Source organism: Hyperoodon ampullatus (assembly GCF_949752795.1).
Source record: "Hyperoodon ampullatus genome assembly, chromosome: 17".
Taxonomy (NCBI): Eukaryota; Metazoa; Chordata; class Mammalia; order Artiodactyla; family Ziphiidae; genus Hyperoodon; species Hyperoodon ampullatus.
The window spans coordinates 15,873,229-15,894,519 of record NC_136930.1 but is presented as its reverse complement, the minus strand read 5'-3'; the positions used below and the strand labels follow the sequence as shown (position 1 = coordinate 15,894,519).

Here is a 21,291-nt window from a genome sequence, read left to right as displayed (position 1 = left end):
GTGTAACTAGAAAGAAATGGAGTGAAAGGGGAAATGAAAACAAGATAAAAGAAAAGAGAGAAAATAGCTGTCTTTCTTGAAAGAGATCAGAGGGAGAAAGGGAAGAAGAGAGGGGAGGGAGGGAGGGAGGGAGGAAGGAAGGAAGGAAGGAAGGAAAAAGAAAAAAGAAGGAAAAAGGAAAGAGCTATTAAAAAAAAAAAAAAGAATCCTTGGGGTCAGGCAGTTCCTTCAAGGAAAAGAAACTGGCCATGACCCACTTCGCGTTGAGTCTGGGTACAGTTTTTGCGACTGTTTAGAGAAAATCTAGCGCTCTCCCTGCCATTAATCTTTTCTAAAGAAAAGACTTTGTTCTGCACCTGTATAAACAATCCCGATTTTTAAAACCTATATGCCTGCCTCTAATGTGTGAGACGCTGTATTTATGCTGATAGCTTCAAGTCATCAATAGGCGATGCAAAAAGCTGCCTGAGATCTCCTCTTTACATCTTTTTGCTCCCCCTTCTCTCTCTCTCTCTCTCTCTCTCTCTCTCTCTCTATATATATATATATATATATATATATATATATATATTTGCTTTTCTCCTTCGCCTGGCACACCTAGAGTCAAGTTCAAGTTCAAGCGTTTCAGGAACGATGTCTACGCTCTGTCATGTATTCCCTGCGTTTTCCCAGACCAGAGAGAACTGAGAGCGAGCGATCTTTTTACTCAACTGATCCCAAAGGAGCCCCTCCCCCTACTCTCCACCCCCGCCCCCCAACCAAATGACAAAATATACCAGGAGAAAACCTCTGCAAACGGGGGCGAGCGGGAAGGGTTTGGCGAAACACCCCCACGGGGGAGGCCTGGCCTGGGAGACGAAGGTGGAACGATGATGCCTGAGTGATGAAGTCAGCCCGGACCAGCCACCTGTTGCGGCCCTTCAGGCATGGAGCCGGGCGCATTTGTTCTGCTGGAGGAGCCGGCGGAGCGAGGCTGGCCCCGCGGCTTCTGGCCGCTCTGTCCCCAGCTAACTGCCCATCAGTCTCTCCTTAAGCTTCGCTCAGCTTGGGAAGCTGTGGGCTTGTAGGGAAAGGACAGTAAACATCTAATTCGGGTGTGAAGATTCAGTTTCCTCAGAACGGAGTAACTAACGCCAACCCAACCTCATAGGGTTTGAATTATTTTGTTGTTGTTTTAGTTTTGTGTGTTTGTTTTAATTACTCAGTGGGCAGGCACAGGGCGCCTAATTCAGTGCCTGGCACACAGCAGGCATTCAATAGCTGGCCATTGGTGTCCACTTCCCAAATGAAGTACATATCCCCAGACCACGTATTGCAAAGGCCCTTCGAGTGAGAAAACGATAAGACCGCAGTCATGGTTTGTCTCCTTTGAGGGGCATACTTCTGGGAGCCGTTTTGTCGGGGGTTTTTTGTTTTTGTTTTTTACTTTGGACGATTGTGTTGACTTACATTCTGCATCCAGGAGCGCGCTCTTCAACATACCATCTAAAATAGTCATCGAGTCCCTAGACTATAACTCAACCGCTGGGGCAGGATCCTCTATCTTACGCACGGTGGTGTTAAAAACAAAATTAACACATGGAACTCTCAAGACAGCAAAAAAATAGCAGACATAAGCATCTGTGCTGTGCGGCGGGGAGGCGGGTAGCGACTGGAATACCGAGGGGCCATGGATTCTACTCACGGATTTTGAGTCCATATTCTACTTACCAGCCTGTTGATTTGGGGTCCTTTATTTAATATCTATCTCTGCGGCTTAGCTTCAAGTTCTGCAAAGTGGAGATAATAACATTTAAGTCGCAGATGTCTGAAAATGAAAGGAACCAATGTAGATGAAAGCGCTCTGTAAATCATACGGCGAAGTTAAAGCAAAGGAGGGGAGGGACATGAGAGGTAACTCGCGGACTGTTTGGTGCTGCTTGTTTGTTTTGCTTTTACTCTTTTGTCGGGCCAGCCTTGAATAGGCAGTCAGACGTTATGAGTGATGAACTTGGAAAATACTGTTCTGCTGAAAAGACTCGGGAAAGAAGCAGAGGTCGCGATCCTGGGGTTTCCACGTGTCTGGCAACACTCGCCATCGCTAAGATCAGTCGCGGGTGGAAATGGGATGGGTACGTGGGTACGAACAAGGTCCCCTCCTTCACTCACCCTGCGCACAGTCACCTCGCACTTGATGGGTCCGTCGGGGACAGGGGCCCAAATCCCGGCTCAACAGAGGGCCGGGATCCCTTCCCCGCCCCCACCAGCAGATCCTCTGCGCTCTGAAAATGGTCCCCACCCCTTCCACGCCCCCGCCCCACCTCTTGCCCCCCTTTCCAACCCCCTCTTCTTTGCCCTGGGTGGTTTCTTCCGAGGAGTACAGATAAATAGTCCTGTCAAAAGGCGCTGCGCGCCGTGGTGCGCGCCGAGCCTGGGCCCGGGCGCCGACTTCTCGGCCACGCTCTCCCGGGTCAGCGGCGGGGCTCGTTCTCTGGGCTCCGCGCTTCCCGACCCGGGTCTCTGGTCCTCACCGGAGTTCAGCCTGGCCCCCGCCTCCGCGAGGGAGCGGAAGGCGGAGGCCGCGAGACTGGCCTGGGGGCGGAAGGCGGGGGCGTGGGGGACACGGCGATGTCCCCCGGCTCGGGGAGCGACGCCGAGGAGATGGAGCTGCGGGAGCTGCAGCGCGGGTACCCGGTCCCCGTCTCCAAGAGGCCGCCCCTCCGCGGCGCCGAGCGCAGCTACATCTCGCCCAGTGACAACTCGTCCGCGGAGGAGGAAGACCCCGACGTCGAGGAGGAGCGCTGTGCGCTGGGCGCGGCCGGCGGCGCCGGAGGCTGCAAGAGGAAGCGGCCCGGGGTGGCGGGGGGCGGCGGTGGCAAGAAGCCCCTCCCGCCCAAGGGCTCGGCGGCCGAGTGCAAGCAGTCGCAGAGGAACGCGGCCAACGCCCGCGAGCGCGCCCGGATGCGCGTGCTGAGCAAAGCCTTCTCCAGGCTCAAGACCAGCCTGCCCTGGGTGCCCCCCGACACCAAGCTTTCCAAGCTGGACACGCTCCGGCTGGCTTCCAGTTACATCGCGCACCTGCGGCAGCTGCTGCAGGAGGACCGCTACGAGAACGGCTACGTGCACCCGGTGAACCTGGTAGGGGCGCGGCGCGCGAGGCCCGGGGCGGGCGGCCGAGAGATGCCCGGCGCGCTCCCGGGCGCCGGCCAGAGTCTGGCCGCTGGGGAAAACCGGGGGTAGGGGGGTTTTACTCAAGTAGCCAGAAACACCCCAGATTTCTGAATTCAACACCTCCTCCGGTGGTGAGGAGGCCAGTTTAGTTTCCCCCAGATCACCGGAGGGGCCAGCCATTTTCCTGGAGGAGAACCATCCACCCTTCTGGGTTTGCATCATTCTGATCATAGTACGTGGTGCTTTGCCCAGTGACAGCTATTGTCTAATGTCCTGCTTCCGGGCTAAATCTAAGTTCCATCTGAGTCCTCCGTCCCGTTGTAGATTGATTGGCAAATCTCCCTTCCTACCTTTTTCCAGCTAAGCGTCTGACAGGTTTGAATCAACAAGCCTTACTTTCTGAAAGGAAGGAGGGAAGGCCGATCTCTTTTCGAAAGCCTTTGGGTTTTTCAATTCTTGAAGAACAGCAGAGGTTTCCCCAAACGGGATTTGTCTGGAAAGTCCCTCTCCGACCTGCCAATTCTCCAGGCTTGAGAAAGATCATATCCCAGTTCCTACTTGGAGCGAATGGCTGATTGGGGTGTGTGTGTGTCTGTCTGTGTGTGTGTCTGTGTGTGTGTCTGTGTGTGTCTGTGTGTGTGTGTTGGGGGGAAGGGAACTAAGCGACAAAATTCCAAATTCATGCAAATTTCGCGGAATCATCGTGAGGGCAGCATGGACGGACACCTTCCGTCTCACGTGATCAAAATACAGTAAAGTTAAAATCTTAGTTTAGAGAGAAGACACGCAAATTCCCAGAATACTGATAAAATCTGAGCTACTCAAAGCCGGGGATATTCCAGGGTTCCGTTTGGAGAGCGGTTTCGGTTTGAAACGGTCGTTTGTCCTCCAGTATCTGATGCTCTTTTTGATTTTGCAGACATGGCCATTTGTGGTCTCGGGACGACCCGACTCCGACACCAAAGAAGTTTCCGCAGCCAACAGATTATGTGGAACCACCGCTTAGATCGAACTCGAACTCACTTGAAGGGATTATTGGTTAAGCGAGTGTGTTTGGGGGTCAGGGAGAGAAGGGAGAGAGCGTGAGAACCCCCGAGAATGGGAGGACAGTTCCATTGGATTCTCCTAGACTCCCACCCCGGGACTGTGAACTCGACAGGTGGCGGGCGTGGGGTGCAGAGCCCCAGGGTTCCGCGGCGCGGCCGTCATCGCAGGATGCGGACGGCTAGGCTGCCGCGGGTTTGGGCGACGACACTTTACACGCGGACCCCGCTCCAACCTCGGGCTTGAGCCGTGTAGACTAACGCCGGCGCTGCAGTCTGAGCCCAGCGCGCAGCCGCCTAGGCGTTCGTTTCCAGGCTGAGCCAGATCTACGTGGGTGATGGCACTAGTCCGCGCAGCCCAGGCCTTCCTTTCGCGGTTAGGTAATTGTTAGAGCGCGCTCTCGACAATCGGCTTCGAAGACGGAGGTCTTCTCGTGAGACCTACCTGGGGCGCGTCTTTAAGTTGCAAAGAGAGTGTGACACACCTGGGCCAGGTTTGTATCCCACGGGGCAGCGCCCTCCTGGCGGGCGCACGATGCCCTCTCCGCTCGGGGAGAGGTGGAGGCGCGCTTTCTGAGACCAACTCGGCTGGGTTGGCCAGGAGCGGCCCTGGCGGTTCGGCTTTCAGGTGCGGTCACGCCTCTCACTCCCCCCAGGCGCCCATCTCTCCGTAACCTGGCTTCCGTCTCCGCCCTCCCCTTCTAGGCTTAAGCCTCCCACCCGGCTCTCCCCACTGAAGCCGGCTCGGGTCTCCTTCGGCGCCTCCGTCTGCTCCCTCCTCCCACACCTACTTGCAGCTCCCCTCCCCCCACCCCTGACTGTCCCCAGCTGGCCTCCCCGCTCGGGGTGGCCCCCGCCTCCAACACTGCCTCTCGGCGTCCACGCTCTTCCTCCGGCGGGGCGGGCCGCCGAGGCCGTTCCGTACCTAGTGACCCTGCTCCGGGGGAACGCGCCGCTGCGCCAGGCCGCAGTACCGCAGTAATTAGCAAATGTAAATAAATTTATTTTTGTATGAATAATAAAACGCGTTGTGAAAACTGAGTGCCCCTGGGGCGTCAGAATGTGGTCTTTGTTGCCCTTGACTGAGTTTGGTCTGGGAATTCATTGAAAGGTGCCCTCTTGGCTCTGGACGGGGATTAGGTCATTGTCGGCCGAGGGGGTTGATCACATTTGGGTCACCGCAACTTCAAGCGTAACTCTCTTTCTATGATTCATCTTCTCAAGGCAAGGGTTACTGGAAGGCAGGAACTGGAGGCTTGTTAGGCCCTAAGAATCTTTTGGGGCCTGAGCCACGTTGAAAGGTATACACTCTTCAAAGTAATATACGTGCACTTTTTTCTTTTACACACACACATACACGACGATTTCTCCAGCCTAAAACACACTCCAGTGCTAACAGTTGCAAGTAGTTCAAGAACCCCCTACAGCCCACATACCCGGAGTGGAGGATGGGTCTCAGGTCTAACTAGCAGAATAAAACCACAATACGAGGCGCCAATTTGTACTTCAGTAGAGCTTTTCTTTTTTCAAATATTGTTTATATAGACTTTTTGACGTAACTACCTGCAGTTTTCGCAGGAAGTAATAACTTGGGAAACCCATCACATGATTTTTTAAACACAGGTCTTTTTTAAAGGAGCATTCTCTTTGTAGAAACTTTAGAAAATTTAGAAAAGTGTGAAGGATAGAACTACCTAAACAACTGCCTGATTTGGGGTGTGTCCATTATTTTATGAAATTGAAAGGCAGTTTTCTTGCCCAGACAGAGAAAATACAGCTGTAGTTTAGGAGGTGAGAGTGAAGTGAGGGAACATGGCTTCCTGTGTTGAACTAAACCGAACCCAAGCTCCGGAGAACTGCTTTCTGGCACCATTTTCTTGGGCTTTTGTTCATACCCGGTGGGGATCCAGTCTTCAGTGGCAGAAGTCAGCAGGGGGTTTCAGCAGGGCTCTCTGGTTAAAGGAGAACTTGGGAGTAACTAGTGACAGAAAACCTCATCACGGTGGTTAAAGGCATTTAGGCCTTTTGTAAGCACTGGAAGCCAGGCTTCTTGGGGTTGGGGTGTCTGCTGGAAGGCAGCTCTGAGTCGAGATCTTTTCCAAAGCTTCCAGGAAATGAGGTCCTTTTCGAGGAAAGGAGGCATTGTTGTATCTTGTTAAGGTGAACCTGAAGGTCTGCAGAACCAAGCTTGGAATCCAAGCTCTGCCACCCCCCAGACGAGTGACCTTGTGCAACCCCACTCCACCTCAGTTTCCCTGTCTACAAAATGGGGTAATAACAGTGGCCACCTTGGAAGATTGCCGTCAGGAATAAATGTGATAATATTTAAGCAACCCTTCTGAGGCAGTGAGCAATGCCCGTAAAGGCTGACTGCTAACTAAAGGAAAAGGGAGGGGAGGCTTCGGCAAATGGGGACACTTTAAACAGGTGGGACATTTCAGGAATCCAGTCTTTAAGACTAGGTCCTGTTTTGAAATGCCTGGATTAAAACAGTGAGAGAGAAGTGCCCCACCAGAGCAGAAACAGAAACAGAAAGAAAAGAAAAGAAAAAAAAAGACTATATTTGTGGTGAATATAGATAAGAAAAAGCATTTGAATGAACAAGGAAATATTAGGGCACATTTTCATAAATAGAAACTATTTTGTTACTATAATTATATTCTTTCAGGACACTTCGGGGCAAACCCACAGATCTTCTGCCCCTACTCTGCTCCCCACCCAAATAAGGGGGTGCTTTCACTGACTCCCATACCCAGAATGTTGTTCTCTGCAAACTCATTTTTTATTGCATCTGAAAATAAGATCATTTATAGAGAAGAAAAAGAAACTTTCTCGAGAATTTTTTGCTCCATGGTTTCTGTAAAAAGTCCAATGTCAAGAATTATGTTATGAAAAAAAGGAAGAAAGGGTCCAGTTTCTAGTAAGTCCCAATGAATCAGTTCAAATTGCTCAAGCTTCTGGGCGAGCGTTGCTGTTGGGAGAGTCCTGAAGCACCCTGAAGCAGTCCTTTCTTGATCTACTGTGACTATCCTGAGCTCCAAGTGGTAGAAAGGCCTCCCAAAACTGTCCTTATTTTTTCCCTTCATCATTTTCCTTTAGGGATTTGGGTTGGAGAAATAGGAGTTGGGGGCTGGGGTAATCAGCGAATTAAAAAAAGAGAGAGAAGTAAGTTTGTCCTTAGGGTTATTTCAATTTGATTATACTGCTGTGAGAGAAAAGTTGAAGGAAAAAAAAAGTTTAAGAAATGTAAAAAGTACTGAATAAACAAATCAAATGAGTAAATTGAAAAATACTCTTCGGGGGCTTTTTGAGGGACCAAAGCATTATTATTAGTGAGACTGACTCAATCAAAGAGAACAAAAATCCCCTTTCACAGGCTCTTCCTAAGATGAATATTTTAAAAGAAGTGCTTTCGGCACTGTAATTTTGAAACATTTAGGCGTTTCTCTTGGTTGTGGATGTAAAATTGATTTGGGGCATAGTCTTTTGCACTGAGCTTCAAGTTACAACTTTATTTTAATAGTCTGATGGCTCCTTCAGCAGACAGTGACAATGACCATTACTTTACAAAGGAGATTTTTTTTTTTTTTTTTTACAGGCACAGCTTTTCCCCTGGTAATAAAAGCTTCATAAGTCAAAAATAAATAAGAAAGACATCCCCCTCCTCTATAAAAAGAACTAAATGGAACACATCCTATTTTAATAGATAATAGGTAGGTAGTTTGGCTGATACTTTTGAAGTAAGTTAAAATGATAACCAAGAAATTCATTTTAGTAATGTCTGGAAGGGCAAAAAACAGGTAAGTTCATAATTGACTTCTCACTGCCCAGCATCTAACTTCCGGTAGAATTCACTAGGAGGTGAGGATTGGTCGCCTTTGTAACTGGTCACCTGGCCACTCTCTTTTCCCTGGGCACTTCTGTTTATCCACCTGAGGACTGTCAGCGTGTTTGCATCTTTGCACTCACCATTCATCTCCTTTTCTATGCTGTTTTGCCCTTTGTATTCTCTTTTCTTCTCTCTCCCACAACAATGAAAAATGATCCAGAAAATTCCTTGGAATCCATGACTCTAAGAAGGTCTAGGAAGTAGTCAGAACCTGAAATCTACATGTAATGGTGTAAACATAATTAGCACTAAAGTACTAGTGCCTTGAATTTTCTCAGCCCTTGTGGCTCTGCTATCGCCAATATGGGTTATGGATCAACTTTGGGGTCCTTCATTGCTTGTGGTAAAGAAGCTTATGGAACAGTTAAGAGCAGGGGCTTTCAGTTTGGTGAAAATATGGTATTTGTATTGACTATTACTCTCATCAGTAGAAATGGGGAGGGGTGGGGAGCAAAGAGCAAGAGGTTTTATCTTTTACTTTTCTTTGTTTGTTAAAAATTTTATATATTATTTTTGGGATTTTTAAAACTCATATTTCTTAAAAGATTGCACTCAGCTGTGTCAGATGTAGCTGGTTTCAGTCTAGTCCCACCATTTCACAGCTCTGCATCCTCACACACTTTCCCTTTTCCCTGTGAGACAAGAATAATACATCCTACATCACAGACTACTGAAAATGGATTAAATGAGATAATTCTATTAAGCACCTGGGCAATGTTCCATAAATGCTAATTTATAAAAAAAAATATGAAGTCTTGATTTCTTTCCTTTCCTCTAACAGTAGTTCAGATGTCCTTAGTTCTCCTGCAAATTTCTCTCATCATTCCCCATTACCACTTTTATCACCTTGCTCTTTTATGCCACCTCTAATTTTCCTGCATTGACCTTTCTTTTTGTTGCCACTAAGTAGAAACTTACATTTGGTTTTCTCTTAAAAAAATAAAGATCATAATGCTCAATATCAAAAATTATCCACGGGACAAAAAAAAACAAATTCATTTAGGAGCGTAAGATAGACCAATGGTTTTTGATGTAACAACACATAAAGTTCGTTGATATGATTTCAGATTTCACATTGCAGCCAACATTTCAGAAACTATACTTGTGGAGTCTTGGTGTAGTATCAAAAAATATCCACAATTACCTGAAGTAGTCATTAAAATACTTCTTCTCTTTACAACTACATATCTGTGTGAAGCTGGATTTTCTTCACATATGTCGATCAAAATAACGTATCACAACAGATTGATGTAGAAAACAGAAATGAAAATCCAGCTACATTCTACAAAGTCAGATATTAAAGAGATGTGCATAAATATAAAACTTTGCCACTTTTCCTATTAAAATGTTTTGGAAAACATAGTTATTTTTATTGAAAATATGTTATTTGCTTTCACATGTAATTAGTTCATTATGAATTAGCAAATGTTTTCTCTCAGTTTTGACTTCTAATCCAGTAAATATCAACAGATAGAAGCCACATAAACAAAAGCCTTTCAGGGTCTTTAAGATCTTTTAAAAGTTTAAAAAGAAAATCAGAGGCAAAAAAAAGTTTGAGAACCACGGGCCTAGATCATTCCTAAGGCCCTTTTCATTGGTAAGATTCATGTTTTCTTGATTTTGTGGCCATCTCAGTAGGTCAGGAGCCTATAGATCAAGTCTAGATTGGATATAGGAGCAAACACTTGATCAGAAAGATTCTCTAGAAAGGTTGGGATGACAGCTTAGATGGGAAGGGCTTTCTCCGTGCAATGCCACTGTAGTCTAGCAGGAAAATCAGCAGGATCAACGTGTGCACTCGTTCCATAAAGGCTGCTCTTAGAAGAATCACTGTATGGCTTCCTGCTCTTTCTGCCTCACACCCATCTCTCCTGTCTCCAACAGGCTCTTAATTTTGAGCCTTTGTAGCTTCAGGGCTGGACCTGATTTTCAGATGAAAGGGAAGGTGATGCCCAAAGTTCAGGACTGCAAAATCCCATTTCTTTTGTCCATATATTAATATTCTCCGAGGGCTTTATTAGAATCATAGTCATTATATCATACTAATGAAGAAATTTATTTAAGGAAACATAGGAATCATTTTCACTATTCCTCAATAAAGAGTTTTTTATCTGTAGGCTTGCCAAGTAAGGAAAAATATGTTTATTCATGATAATATTGATTAACTTATACTGGGCACATTACTAAAGTAACTAAATGCCTCGACATGCATAATTTGAGTAGAAAAGAAATAAAAACAAACAACAACAAAACCCCAGAGAATCCTCAAATGCCTTGGAAGCAATCATCTTCAAATGCAAAGAAAGGATCCCATAAAATAAAAAGCTCAGTGACATGAGTCTAAGAGACTTGGATGATCCTTAAAGAAACTGTTCCAAGAGCCAGGCAGTGGGAGGGAGTTATCATCTGTGCAAAAGTAACAGCAGAAACTCCTCAGGCTAAACCCAATTAAGGAGCATCAAAATTGCATAGGGCAGTGCTTGAAGGGGTGGAAACCAAGGCTTCAGGAGCCTGAGGGGACAAGATGGGTAAACCGAATGTACACAGAGAAAAGGAGGGAGCTGTAAGGGGTGGAAAGACCATAGTTCTAACGCTGTCTCAGACCTCTGCCTTGCTGGATATAGGTTATATGTTATGTTCTAAACAGAACATCTTAGGTGTTTCTCACCAGGCCCTGTTCTGCTGGCTGTTCACATGCACAGAGCTCTCTGGCAATCCCTAACTTTTATGGGCTTTAATTATAGGCTTTCCCTCAAATAGTTGTGATGGAATAGGCCAAGCAATCCACCTTCTCTGCCTTGGTCCTCCTCTGACTAACACCATTTCTTTGGAGACTTGGGCTGGAATGGGTTTGATTCTACTAGATGATGGGGTATCTAATCACCAAAGATGGTCCCTGATGAACCAGGCGCCCCATTGCCCATGCCCTTGTGTATGGCTGGCCCAGTGACCTGCTCTAACCAATAGAAGATGGTGGAAGTGACTCTCTGACAGTTCCAGGCCTGAGTCTTAAGGACCAGCCATTTCTGCTTGTACTTATTTGAGATCCTTGAGCTTCCACGTGAGAATTCCAACCACATTTCTGATGGGACCACATGGAGAGGCCACACAAGAGAGACAGAAACCCTGAGTCTACACCCGAGAATGGAGGACCCAGCTGACAGCAAGATCAGTGAGATGGATGATCCCAGCAGGGCCAACTGTGGAGCATCTTATGGAAAATGAAGGGGCCATGGAGGACAGATGGCAGAGGTGAGCCATCTCTACTGGGCCCTGTCCTAATTCCTGATCCACAGAATTGTGGGAGATAATAATAACAGAATTGCTTTAAGCTACAAAATTGGGGGTAGTTTATGACTCAGCGATAGATAACTGAAACATATTGTCAATTTCCACATTAGCCAGTTATTCAAGAAACACTTATGGATCATCAGCTATGAGCCAGGACAGCATTGGATGAATGAAATGAATGACATAGTTGCCTCACCTCAAAGAGCCACAAAGGAACAGAGAAGTGGACGAATGGACTGATCCTTGAAGCATGGGGTGCTGTGTGCTATGAGGGGATATGGTCCTCCAGGAGGAAGGGTACAACACCCAAACTTGGATCTCCATGGAGGGCTTCCCAGAGAGCTGACAGGTGAGGCCAGGGGACAAGGCAGGGGAAGGGCTTCCCAGAAAGAACTGTAAGTCATGGAGGCCTTCCAATACTGGTCTAGTGACTGAAGTTAAGGCCTAGTATGGCGGTGAAGAGCATGGACTCTTACCAGTGACTTAAAATCACTGAATCTCAGTTTCCTCACTTGTAGAATGAAGATATAATAGAACCTACCTGATGGGGTTGTTTGTGAAGGTTCAAAGCAACAGTGAATGTCAAACACTTAGTGCCTGGCATCGTAGGTCATCAACAAATGTTCATCTATTCAGTATCAGTGTCAGCATCACCGTCATCTCCACTTTGAGATGACCATTTGGGAAAAGTCATCTTCTTAGCACGTAGGAGAAAGTGCAAAGGGTCCCTGACCATTCGGAGCCCCTTATTTTTCTTTAAATCTGACAGTTCTAAGCCTTTAACTGTGATTCTGTTTCAGCTCTCCTCTAAAGGGATTGGCCTTTTAGAATTCTGAAATCTTCAAGGTATTGATTTGCACGACAAGCAACACCTCTAGCTCATTTTGGGATGTGAGAATAGATTGTTAAAATATATCTGTAGGGTCAGGTCAGCTGGATAGAACAATGCATAGATTGATTATATGGCCATTATAACATACTGAGGTTATAAACAGCACCAACAATCTGCACAGATTCAGATGCACCCACAGGATGCACTTATGCTTTCCAACTCCCCTCTGATCTGACCCAGAACCTCTGCTCTAGAGGGAAATTTAAGACCCTGTGACCAGAACTGTCCAGGATTAGAATTCACAGACTCTGAGGTTCCCGTTGGCATTCAGCCCTCCTGATCTGAAGAACACCAGCAGATAAGAATTTGGCACCATGACAGCTATTTTCCGCAGCTGCTTTCGATGTGCATCAGCCAAGCACTGGGGAGTCTGCCTAGGGTGACAATTGGGGCCATCTGAGAAACTGACTAGTTGGGTGGCCTGGGGCAATCGCTCCCTTTTCCAACTTTGGCTTCTCATCGGAAACGAGGGGCCTGGGCTAGCTGAAGCCTCCAGTCTCTGTCAGTTCTAAAATGCTCTATTTCTTACGGGTCTTCTGAATGGCATCAGTGATGCAGTTCATTGGTACATTACAAACAGGGAGGCTGAACCCCTGAGCAGAAGGACAAAATCCACCTTAAATGTTTTAGATGAGCTCAAACCTCTCAGGTGTCTTCTGACTTCTTCTACAGAAAAACTGTGCTTTTTCCATGTGACTTTATTGTCAAGTATAAACTTCACTGCAGACTCTTCATTTCCATTATAAATGCTCAGTCTTACAAAGGTACTAAAGGCTTCTTCAGTGTGGTATAAAAATCAAATAAGTGCAGCAATTGTGGTATTTAAAGCTATTTCCTTCGAAAGGCATATTTTCATTAGTTTTAAAAAATGATAAGACAAGGAGATTGGTCAGACCTTTGAACAAGCATTTGAAAATTATATTTGATTTACCTCAGACTAACAATTATAGTGGACAAACACTGATCTAAATAAAAGAAACTTCAGGAAAAAAAAAAGATGGCTTTCTTTAAACTCCTAGAGGCCTAGGAAATGTTGAAATCTGGTCTATTGTTCCAAGAATCTGGTGAATTTTCCCCCTCTTTAGGTTGGATATTTTCCCATTGCTTTCCTTTAGTACTTTTCACCTTTGTAATTTCTCAAAATCTTGATTGGTGCTTTAGCATTTTACACCTGTGAGGTTGTTTCACATCTAGAGATAAGATGTGATTCACCTGAGCCGGGGCTCTTGGAATGCTCCCTGGCTTGCAGCGTGCAGGATGGGCTGAAGGACACGTGAACTGGATAAACAAGGCAAGAGAAACTGAGCCCTTAGGCTGAGGGTGGCAGTAGGAACACAAGGGGTGGATTCAAGAGACATTTTGCTGCTAGAATTGAATTGACTGGCTTGTGAACTGGGTGTGGGTCGAAAGGGAGAAATTAATGATGACTACAAAGTTTCTAACTTGGGCCAGACAGTGAACAGTACATCATGAGTCACCATTTATCACTAAAATTTAAAAGGGTAAGTTTAAAAGAGTACAGAATTTAGAAACTCTTCCGTTCATTTAGAAACTCTACCATCCATTTGCCTAACAAGATTTTTATTCAATTTAGTCTTGTTCTAGGGGTTCTGATTCGAAGGGGGGTACTCTAACAACTAAAAGCTGAAAGAGAGACAAGGACTCCTCCGTTCAGAAACACAAATCTTGGAAACAATGACCCTGCCCTGGTTTTGCATGAGCTTGACTTTCTCCTGTCCTTAAATTGTAAATGTCTTCAGATCAGGGATCATGGTTTTTCATTTTCTGTTTTTATGAAATCATAACCCTGGAACAAAGCAAGTGCTCAATAACTATTTAATGAGTTAGCCCTAAAAGAGAACAGTTACTGCTACTCTTTGGTTTAAATTATTTTTCTGTTGTGAAATAATGGTGATTTGGGAAAGTCCATTCTTTAGAGCCACCTGAGATACATAATCATCACAGGCAACCAGGACACTGGCTTAATCACAGACAACCAGGACATGGCTTGACAAGTGACACTAGTTCCTGCCACACGTGCAGTGCATCAGCTCTGCACAGAATCTGATGGTTCTCGGGATCCCTCAGACAGAAAGGAAACTCATTGCATGAGTATAATATAGGACAAAAGCTTTAAAATAGGAAGAGACACTAACATTGTCAACATGCTAAGTCTCATGCTATGTACTTTACAGATAGTATCTCATTTAAATCTCTCCTTAGACCATTAGGAAGTCTCTGATATTCTTCATTTACAGGTAGGAACACTGAGGGCCACAGAGCTTCAGTGACTTGCCAAGGGCCACATGGGGGATAGGTGATAGACTCAGAGTTTAAATTTGGTTCTCTTTAGCTCAGAATCTAAACCCTTAACCAGCCCCATCGCATTGCCTCCCCAAGGATGTCTCCCAGGTAGAAAGGAAGCTGGTGGGAAAATGGTGCCCACCAACCAGGCCACCTTAGCCTTGGGTGTGAACTTGGGACAATGGATACGTCACAGAGTTATACCTGGTTCTGAGTGCTTAAAACAGCCTGCATGTGGGGAAAGGAGCTGGGGTCTGTCTGCTTAGCGGGCAGTGCTAACCAGAGTCGTCGGGGAAAGCCACTTGTCATCTAGAAAGACATCTGTTTCTTTTTGGTTATGTTTTCCTATTTATCTCCTAATGAAGGTGATTTGAAAAATGCCTGATGTCTGTGTGCTGAGCTAAAAGAGGTAGATCTATCCTCAGGTGGGATATTTAGCTTACAGAATTACATCCTCTTGGAGAGTCCAGCAGTGGAGGCACCCCCCTACTCTGTCTAGATTAGCCAATCAGATTACATATGTGTAATAGAGAATTGTGTAAGTGAGTTGAGGAACAGACAACTTTCCACCAGCAACAGGTGATTCACTATTATCCATTTTCACAAGGACAGGACAAGGGATAATATGTCTGAACTGAGACATGTGAGAATTAGGGTAGACCTAAGGAAGTTATCTGGTAGAGAGGTTTTCTAACCATCTAGGATTAGGGATTAGGAATTGTGGGTAGGACCTGTGGTATCCATTTCATAGAATCGCGAAGTCACAGCATTTTAGAGCTAGAAGGTGTCTCATAGATAATCTACTTTGTCTTCATCATAGTATGCTAAAAATAATGAAAAATAAAGACTAATCTAAATGCCTACTGTGATCACCTAACCATGGGCTCTTCTACAACAATTAAAAATTATGGCCCCCAAATTGTGTAACTACATAGGAAAGCCTTATGATATGAGTAGATAAGAAATTATAATTGCAATAATGATAATCAAAACCAAAATAATCTATTCATTTTATAAATAAGGAAAGTGAATCTGGATCTTTGGAAATTGGATATGGCTTCTCAAGTATCTGGGATTAAAGAAAGTCTCTGCTTGAAGATTTGGCTTTCATTCCCATATCATTTAAGGTCATTTCTTATCTGTTTTTTACTGGTTGGTTTGTCTTCCTCTTCCTTCTTTCCACTCATCCTTTTCACTATACCATCCTCCCTGATCTGCAGAATTAATTCTACATCTTCTATATTCTTTCAACACTTTATATATGTCTTCATTTTTTTTAAAGCTATTAAAATATATGCCCAGGACTGCAAGGGTGGTTTTAACATAAGCAAATCAATCAATGTAATATATCACATTGTGGAATGAAGGGAAAAACCCTACACGACCATCTCAGATGACACAGAAAAAGCCACTGACAAAACTCAACACCCTTTCATGATGAAAACATTCAGAAAACTAGAAAAAGAAGGAGCTTCCTCGATATCATAAAGGGCATTTATGAAGAACCCACAGGTAACATCAAACTCAATGGTGAAAGACTGAAAGCTGTACCCCTAAGATCAGGAACAAGACACAGATGCCCACTTTCACCTCTGCTATTCAATATTGCATTGGAATTTCTATGCAGAGCAATTAGATAAGAAAAATAAATAAAAGGCATCCAAATTTAAAAGGAAGAATTAAAACTGTCTCCATTCTCAGATGACACGATCCTATACACACGAAAGAATCCACAAAAAGCTACAAGAGCTAATAAATGAATTCAGCAAAGTTGCAAGGTACAAGATCTGCACACACAAGTCAGCTGTTTCAATATACTAGCAATGGTCAGTCTGAAAAGAATATTAAGAAAATTCCATTTACAATAGCATCCAAAAGTATAAAACAACTAGGAATAAATTCAACCAAGAAGGTGAAAGACTTGTACACTGAAAACCATAAAACATGGCTTAAAGAACTTGAACAACCAAATAAATGGAAAGGCATCCTGTGTTCATGGATTGAAAGACTAAATATTGTTAGGATGTCAGTAATACACGAAGTTATCTACAAACTCAGCACAATCTCTATCAAAATTCCAATGGCTTTTTATGCAGAAATGGAAAAGCTAATCCTCAAATTTGTATGAAATTGCAAGGAACCCCAACTAGTCAAAACAATCTCACAAAAGGAGGAATCGGGAGGACTCACATTTCCCAGTTTCAAAACTTACTACAGTGGTAAACCAATCAAAACAATGTGGTACTAGCATACAGATAGACTTCAGGACCAATGGACTAGAATTGAGAATCCAGAAATAAATCCATACTCTATGGCCAATTGATTTTCAAAAGAGTGCCAAGACCATCCAATGGAGAATAATGGTCTCTTCAAAAAATGGTATTGGGACAACGGGGTATCCACAGGCCAAAGAATGAAGTGTGGACCTCTATCTCACACCAAAAATTAATTCAAAATGCATACATGACTTAAATATAACAGCTAAAACCATGAAACTATTAGAAGAAGACGTAGGGGTAACTATTCAAGACATTGGATCTGGCAGTGGATGTAATACCCAAAGCAGGAGCAACAATAAAAAATAGAGACATTTGACTTCAACAAAATTAAAAACTTTTGTGCATACAAGAATATTGCCAAGAAAATGGAAAGATAACCTACAGAGTGAGAGAAAACATTTGCAAATTGTATTCTGATAAGGATCTAGGAACCAGAGTATATAAAGGATTCTTATAACCCAATAACAAAAGGGCAAACAATCCAAAATTGTTTTAAATGAGCAAAGGATTTAAATAGATATTTCTCCAAAGAAGATATACTCATGGTCAACAAACACATGAAAAATGCTTACTATCATTAGTCATTAGTGAAATTTAAATCAAAACCACAATGAGGTACTACTTTACACCCACTAGGATGGTTATGCTAATAATAAAAAAAAGGATGATAACAAGTATTGGTGAGGATATGGAGAAATTGTAACCCTCCTACATTGTTGGTGAAAATGTTAAATGGTTCAGCTGATGTGGAAAACAGTTTGGGAGTTCTTCTAAAAGTTAAACATAGAGTTGCCATGTGACCAACCAATTCCACTCCTAGGATTGAAAACAGTTCCTCACAAAGTATATGCATACGAATGTTTATAGCAGCACAATTCACAATAGTCTATAAATGGAAACAGCCCAAATGTCCTGAATAAATAAACTGTGGTATCACCATACAATAGAATATTATTAAGTCATAAAAATGAATAAATGCCACAATGTGGATGAACCCTGAAAACATTATGCTAAGTGAAAGAGACCAGGCACAAAAGATCACATATTGTATGATTCAATTTATATGAAATGTCCTGAATAGATAAATCAATCCATCAGGACAAAAATGCATATTGGGTTGTTGCCAGGGGCTGGGATGAGGGGAAACGGAGAGAGACTGCTTAAAAGGGGTTTTAGTATGTAATGATGGAAATGTTTTGGAACTGGATGGTGGTTGCACAACACTGTCAATGTAATAAATGTCACTAAATTATTCACACTAAAATGTGTCAGGTGAATTTCATCAAGTATGAGTCATTTGAAACCCACCTTCAAGGGCAGTAAATACATCTGTCGATAGACGTTTCCACGTTTCCACTGTATTATTTGCTTACATAACCACTGTTTCTGCTATTTTGAGAACTCTGCAGCTCAAGCTCTTACCACAGGATTCAATCAGAAAAATAACTGAATTGAAAGAGTTTTTGAGCTCCATACAAGGGGCCATCATGAAAGGATGTGGTTAGCGCGCCATCTAGTGACCAATTTACAAGTTGCAGCAAACCCTTAGCCTGCATACATTAAACCCCAAGGTTACTTTCTGCCTTTTCAAGCTCGAGTGGTTTAGGTCAGTGGTCATGAATACAAAGGCCGTGGTTACACGCCTTCTTGAAGACTTCAAATTCTAAAATAACAAAACACTCTGTCTCATCCTGGATTCCCTAGGGGACAGAGCCTGAAGCAAAAGCGTCCGTGCTAACACCTTATTGGGGAACTGCGATCACAGGAGAGAGGAAGTGGAGGGAAATGGGAGCGAGGCAGGGAAGGAAGGAGAGCAAACATCAGGTGGTGCAGAGCGAAGCTGCTTACAGTTTGGGGACGAGCAGGACGTCCTCAGAGAGGCCGCAGGAATCTACCGGGTCCCCAAAGGGTGGTGGTGCGGGTGGAGGTCCTGCGGGAGGGATGGCAGTGAATTTGCTACCCGCTCCATCTCCCTTTCCTCGAGGTGCGCCCCACCCCGGAGTCTTCTCCAGTACTCCTGCCCTGGGCACCACGTGGTGCCAGGCCCCGTCCCCCTCCGACGTCACAGCCCCGCTTTGATGACGCCCCTACTCCCACCCCCAAAATCACGATTCCCTCCTGGCTACGTGGTCCGCTTCCTAAAGACGGCCATGGTGCTCAGCAAAATTTACTTCCCTGGAGGTGGAACTTCTTCCTCCGAAACCATCAAGAAAGCAGCCGGTTGGGCTTCCCTGGTGGCGCAGTGGTTGGGAGTCCGCCTGCGATGCAGGGGACACAGGTTCGTGTCCCGGTCCGGGAAGATCCCACATGCCGCGGAGCGCCTGGGCCCGTGAGCCATGGCCGCTGAGCCTGCACATCCGGAGCCTGTGCTCCGCAACGGGAGAGGCCACAACAGTGAGAGGCCCGCGTACCGCAAAAAAAAAAAAAAAAAAAGAAAAAGAAAGAAAAAAGAAAGCAGCCGGTGGAAGGGGTATCTCTGGAGACCTAACCCTGTTGGAGGGAATCCAAAGAGGCCTATAAACTGGTCTCTGCAAGTGTGTCAACATGTTAGGGGCGCCCACAACACAGCCACTATTTCTTTTGCCTGTGGGCCATCTGGAGGTTCTCAGGTCCCCTGTAATAATTCTGCAAGGACACTCTTGCCATCAGAGCCCGTCTAGAAAATCGATTTAGGAAGTTACCCATAACTACTCTGTTTATTAATGAGATACAGATATAGAGCTAGCTCCTGTTGCCTTGTGATTTGGTCATATTTGCAAGCAATGGTACAGTTCTTAGAGGATTTTTATTTTTTGCGTTGGGAGGAGGGAGTAGTTATTCAAGGAAGGGCCAGAGATGATCATTTCATCTGAACCTCCAACGGTCCTGTGTGATGAGTTGAGTGGGGAAGATTATTATAATTATCGCCACTTTACACGTGTTAGACCCAGACCTTGTCTTTAAGAATAAATACGAAGTGGTAGATTCATTTGCTGTATTTTTATGAAAATACTAGACTCATTCTGCTCCTTTTCATGGAAAATCTGCATCCCACATGTACAAACTCAACCAACGTCTGTGTTTTCAGATGAGAACACACATTCTAGAGCAGTACTGAGTTCTGTTCACTTTGCCCATTTTGGCTCTTCACTCCAGGAAAATAATATTATGGATAAAAACAGAAGCATCGAAAAAACTGTTAACATAGATTTTTGCCCTTTGAACTGCTTTCATTAATCTAAGAATACGTAAAACTGGTCATTTAAAATGAACACATTAAAATATGGGTCTACACTTCTCCCTTGTGGTCGATAGTGGTATCACAGGAATGAGCCTGTGCCAGTGAGAAAGAAATGCCGTGATTTGGGGAAACTGCTTGGACTGTGGTGGTTATTACTATGGTGCAGAATTAAATTCTCTCAGGGTCGGTTAACTTCTCCAAACTCTCAGTTTCCTCTTCTGTTAAATGGAATGAATACCCGAGAGAGTGGCTGAGAGCAGCTGAAACTGAAAAGACTTTGCTCTGTACCTGGCCCAGGTGAGCACAAAAGGGATGATGCCTTCCTCTGTTAAACTAGAATGACCTCAACTGAAATGCTAAATGTGAACACTTGTAACTGGATTAGCCCACATCTCATTCTAATTTATTTGATTCTATATTAAAAATGCACCTTAAATGCATTTTAAAACCTTTCCAAAATATAAGTAACCTATCTAAACATCTTTTCCTTCCTTATTAATTTCATAGGAAAAAGCTCTTCAATGATAATTTTGAGATTCCTCCTTTGAATTTTAAAAAGTAATCCTATTTTTCCTTCTGTTGTATTCTGGAGCCCTGGATCTCAGATTTTTGGATTTGCGAGAAGAGGAAATTTTGCCAAAAAAAATCCACAAAAGGGACGGTCAAACTTTATGTTGCCAAAATCAGACACTTAAAAACTCAAGTTCCAAGTATTATCACGATTTCAAAAATGACAGAGTATTTGCCACTCAGAAAAAAATGTAGGAAGGATGTTATTTCAAAATGAAGAGCAGCCCTTTCAACTGGAGAACTTACTACCTTGCTTTAATTTTTCCTCCAATAGCCTTCAGGAATTTTGCTCACAGGTGGTTGGCAGCAGTGAATTTTTTTTTTCCAGATTAGCCAAAGTCAGGGACATATAGATACATGACAAGACACAGAATGTGAATGTGAGAGTCTTCGAAGATTTCTCCCTTTCTGGAAAAGTCCTGTATCTCCTTCCCGGTCTTTCAGTTTGCACGACCATGGAGACTGGCAATCCGTGCCGTGTCATGGGTCTCTTTCCACCCAAACATCACAAGGCCGGGAGCTGTCCCTTGGCTTCTATGATACAGCACACTCTCGGTTCCCACACTGACCCCCCACCCTTCCCTGGCTATTTCTTGTTAATCCCTTGAAGGCCCAGCTGCCTCTACCTGCTTCTGCCCACTGGTACATAGAGT

General features: G+C 44.4%; 1 protein-coding gene across 1 annotated transcript; it reads left to right on the top strand.

The window, feature by feature from the left end:
• Positions 1 to 2,607: 2,607 nt before the first annotated feature.
• On the top strand, positions 2,608 to 4,156 carry MSC (musculin; the record flags this gene model as incomplete). The annotated part of the gene is given in 3 exon segments (XM_079722432.1): positions 2,608 to 3,166; positions 3,169 to 3,215; positions 4,070 to 4,156. Coding segments are annotated over 3 exon segments (693 nt in total).
• Between the last annotated feature and the right edge of the window lie 17,135 nt (positions 4,157 to 21,291).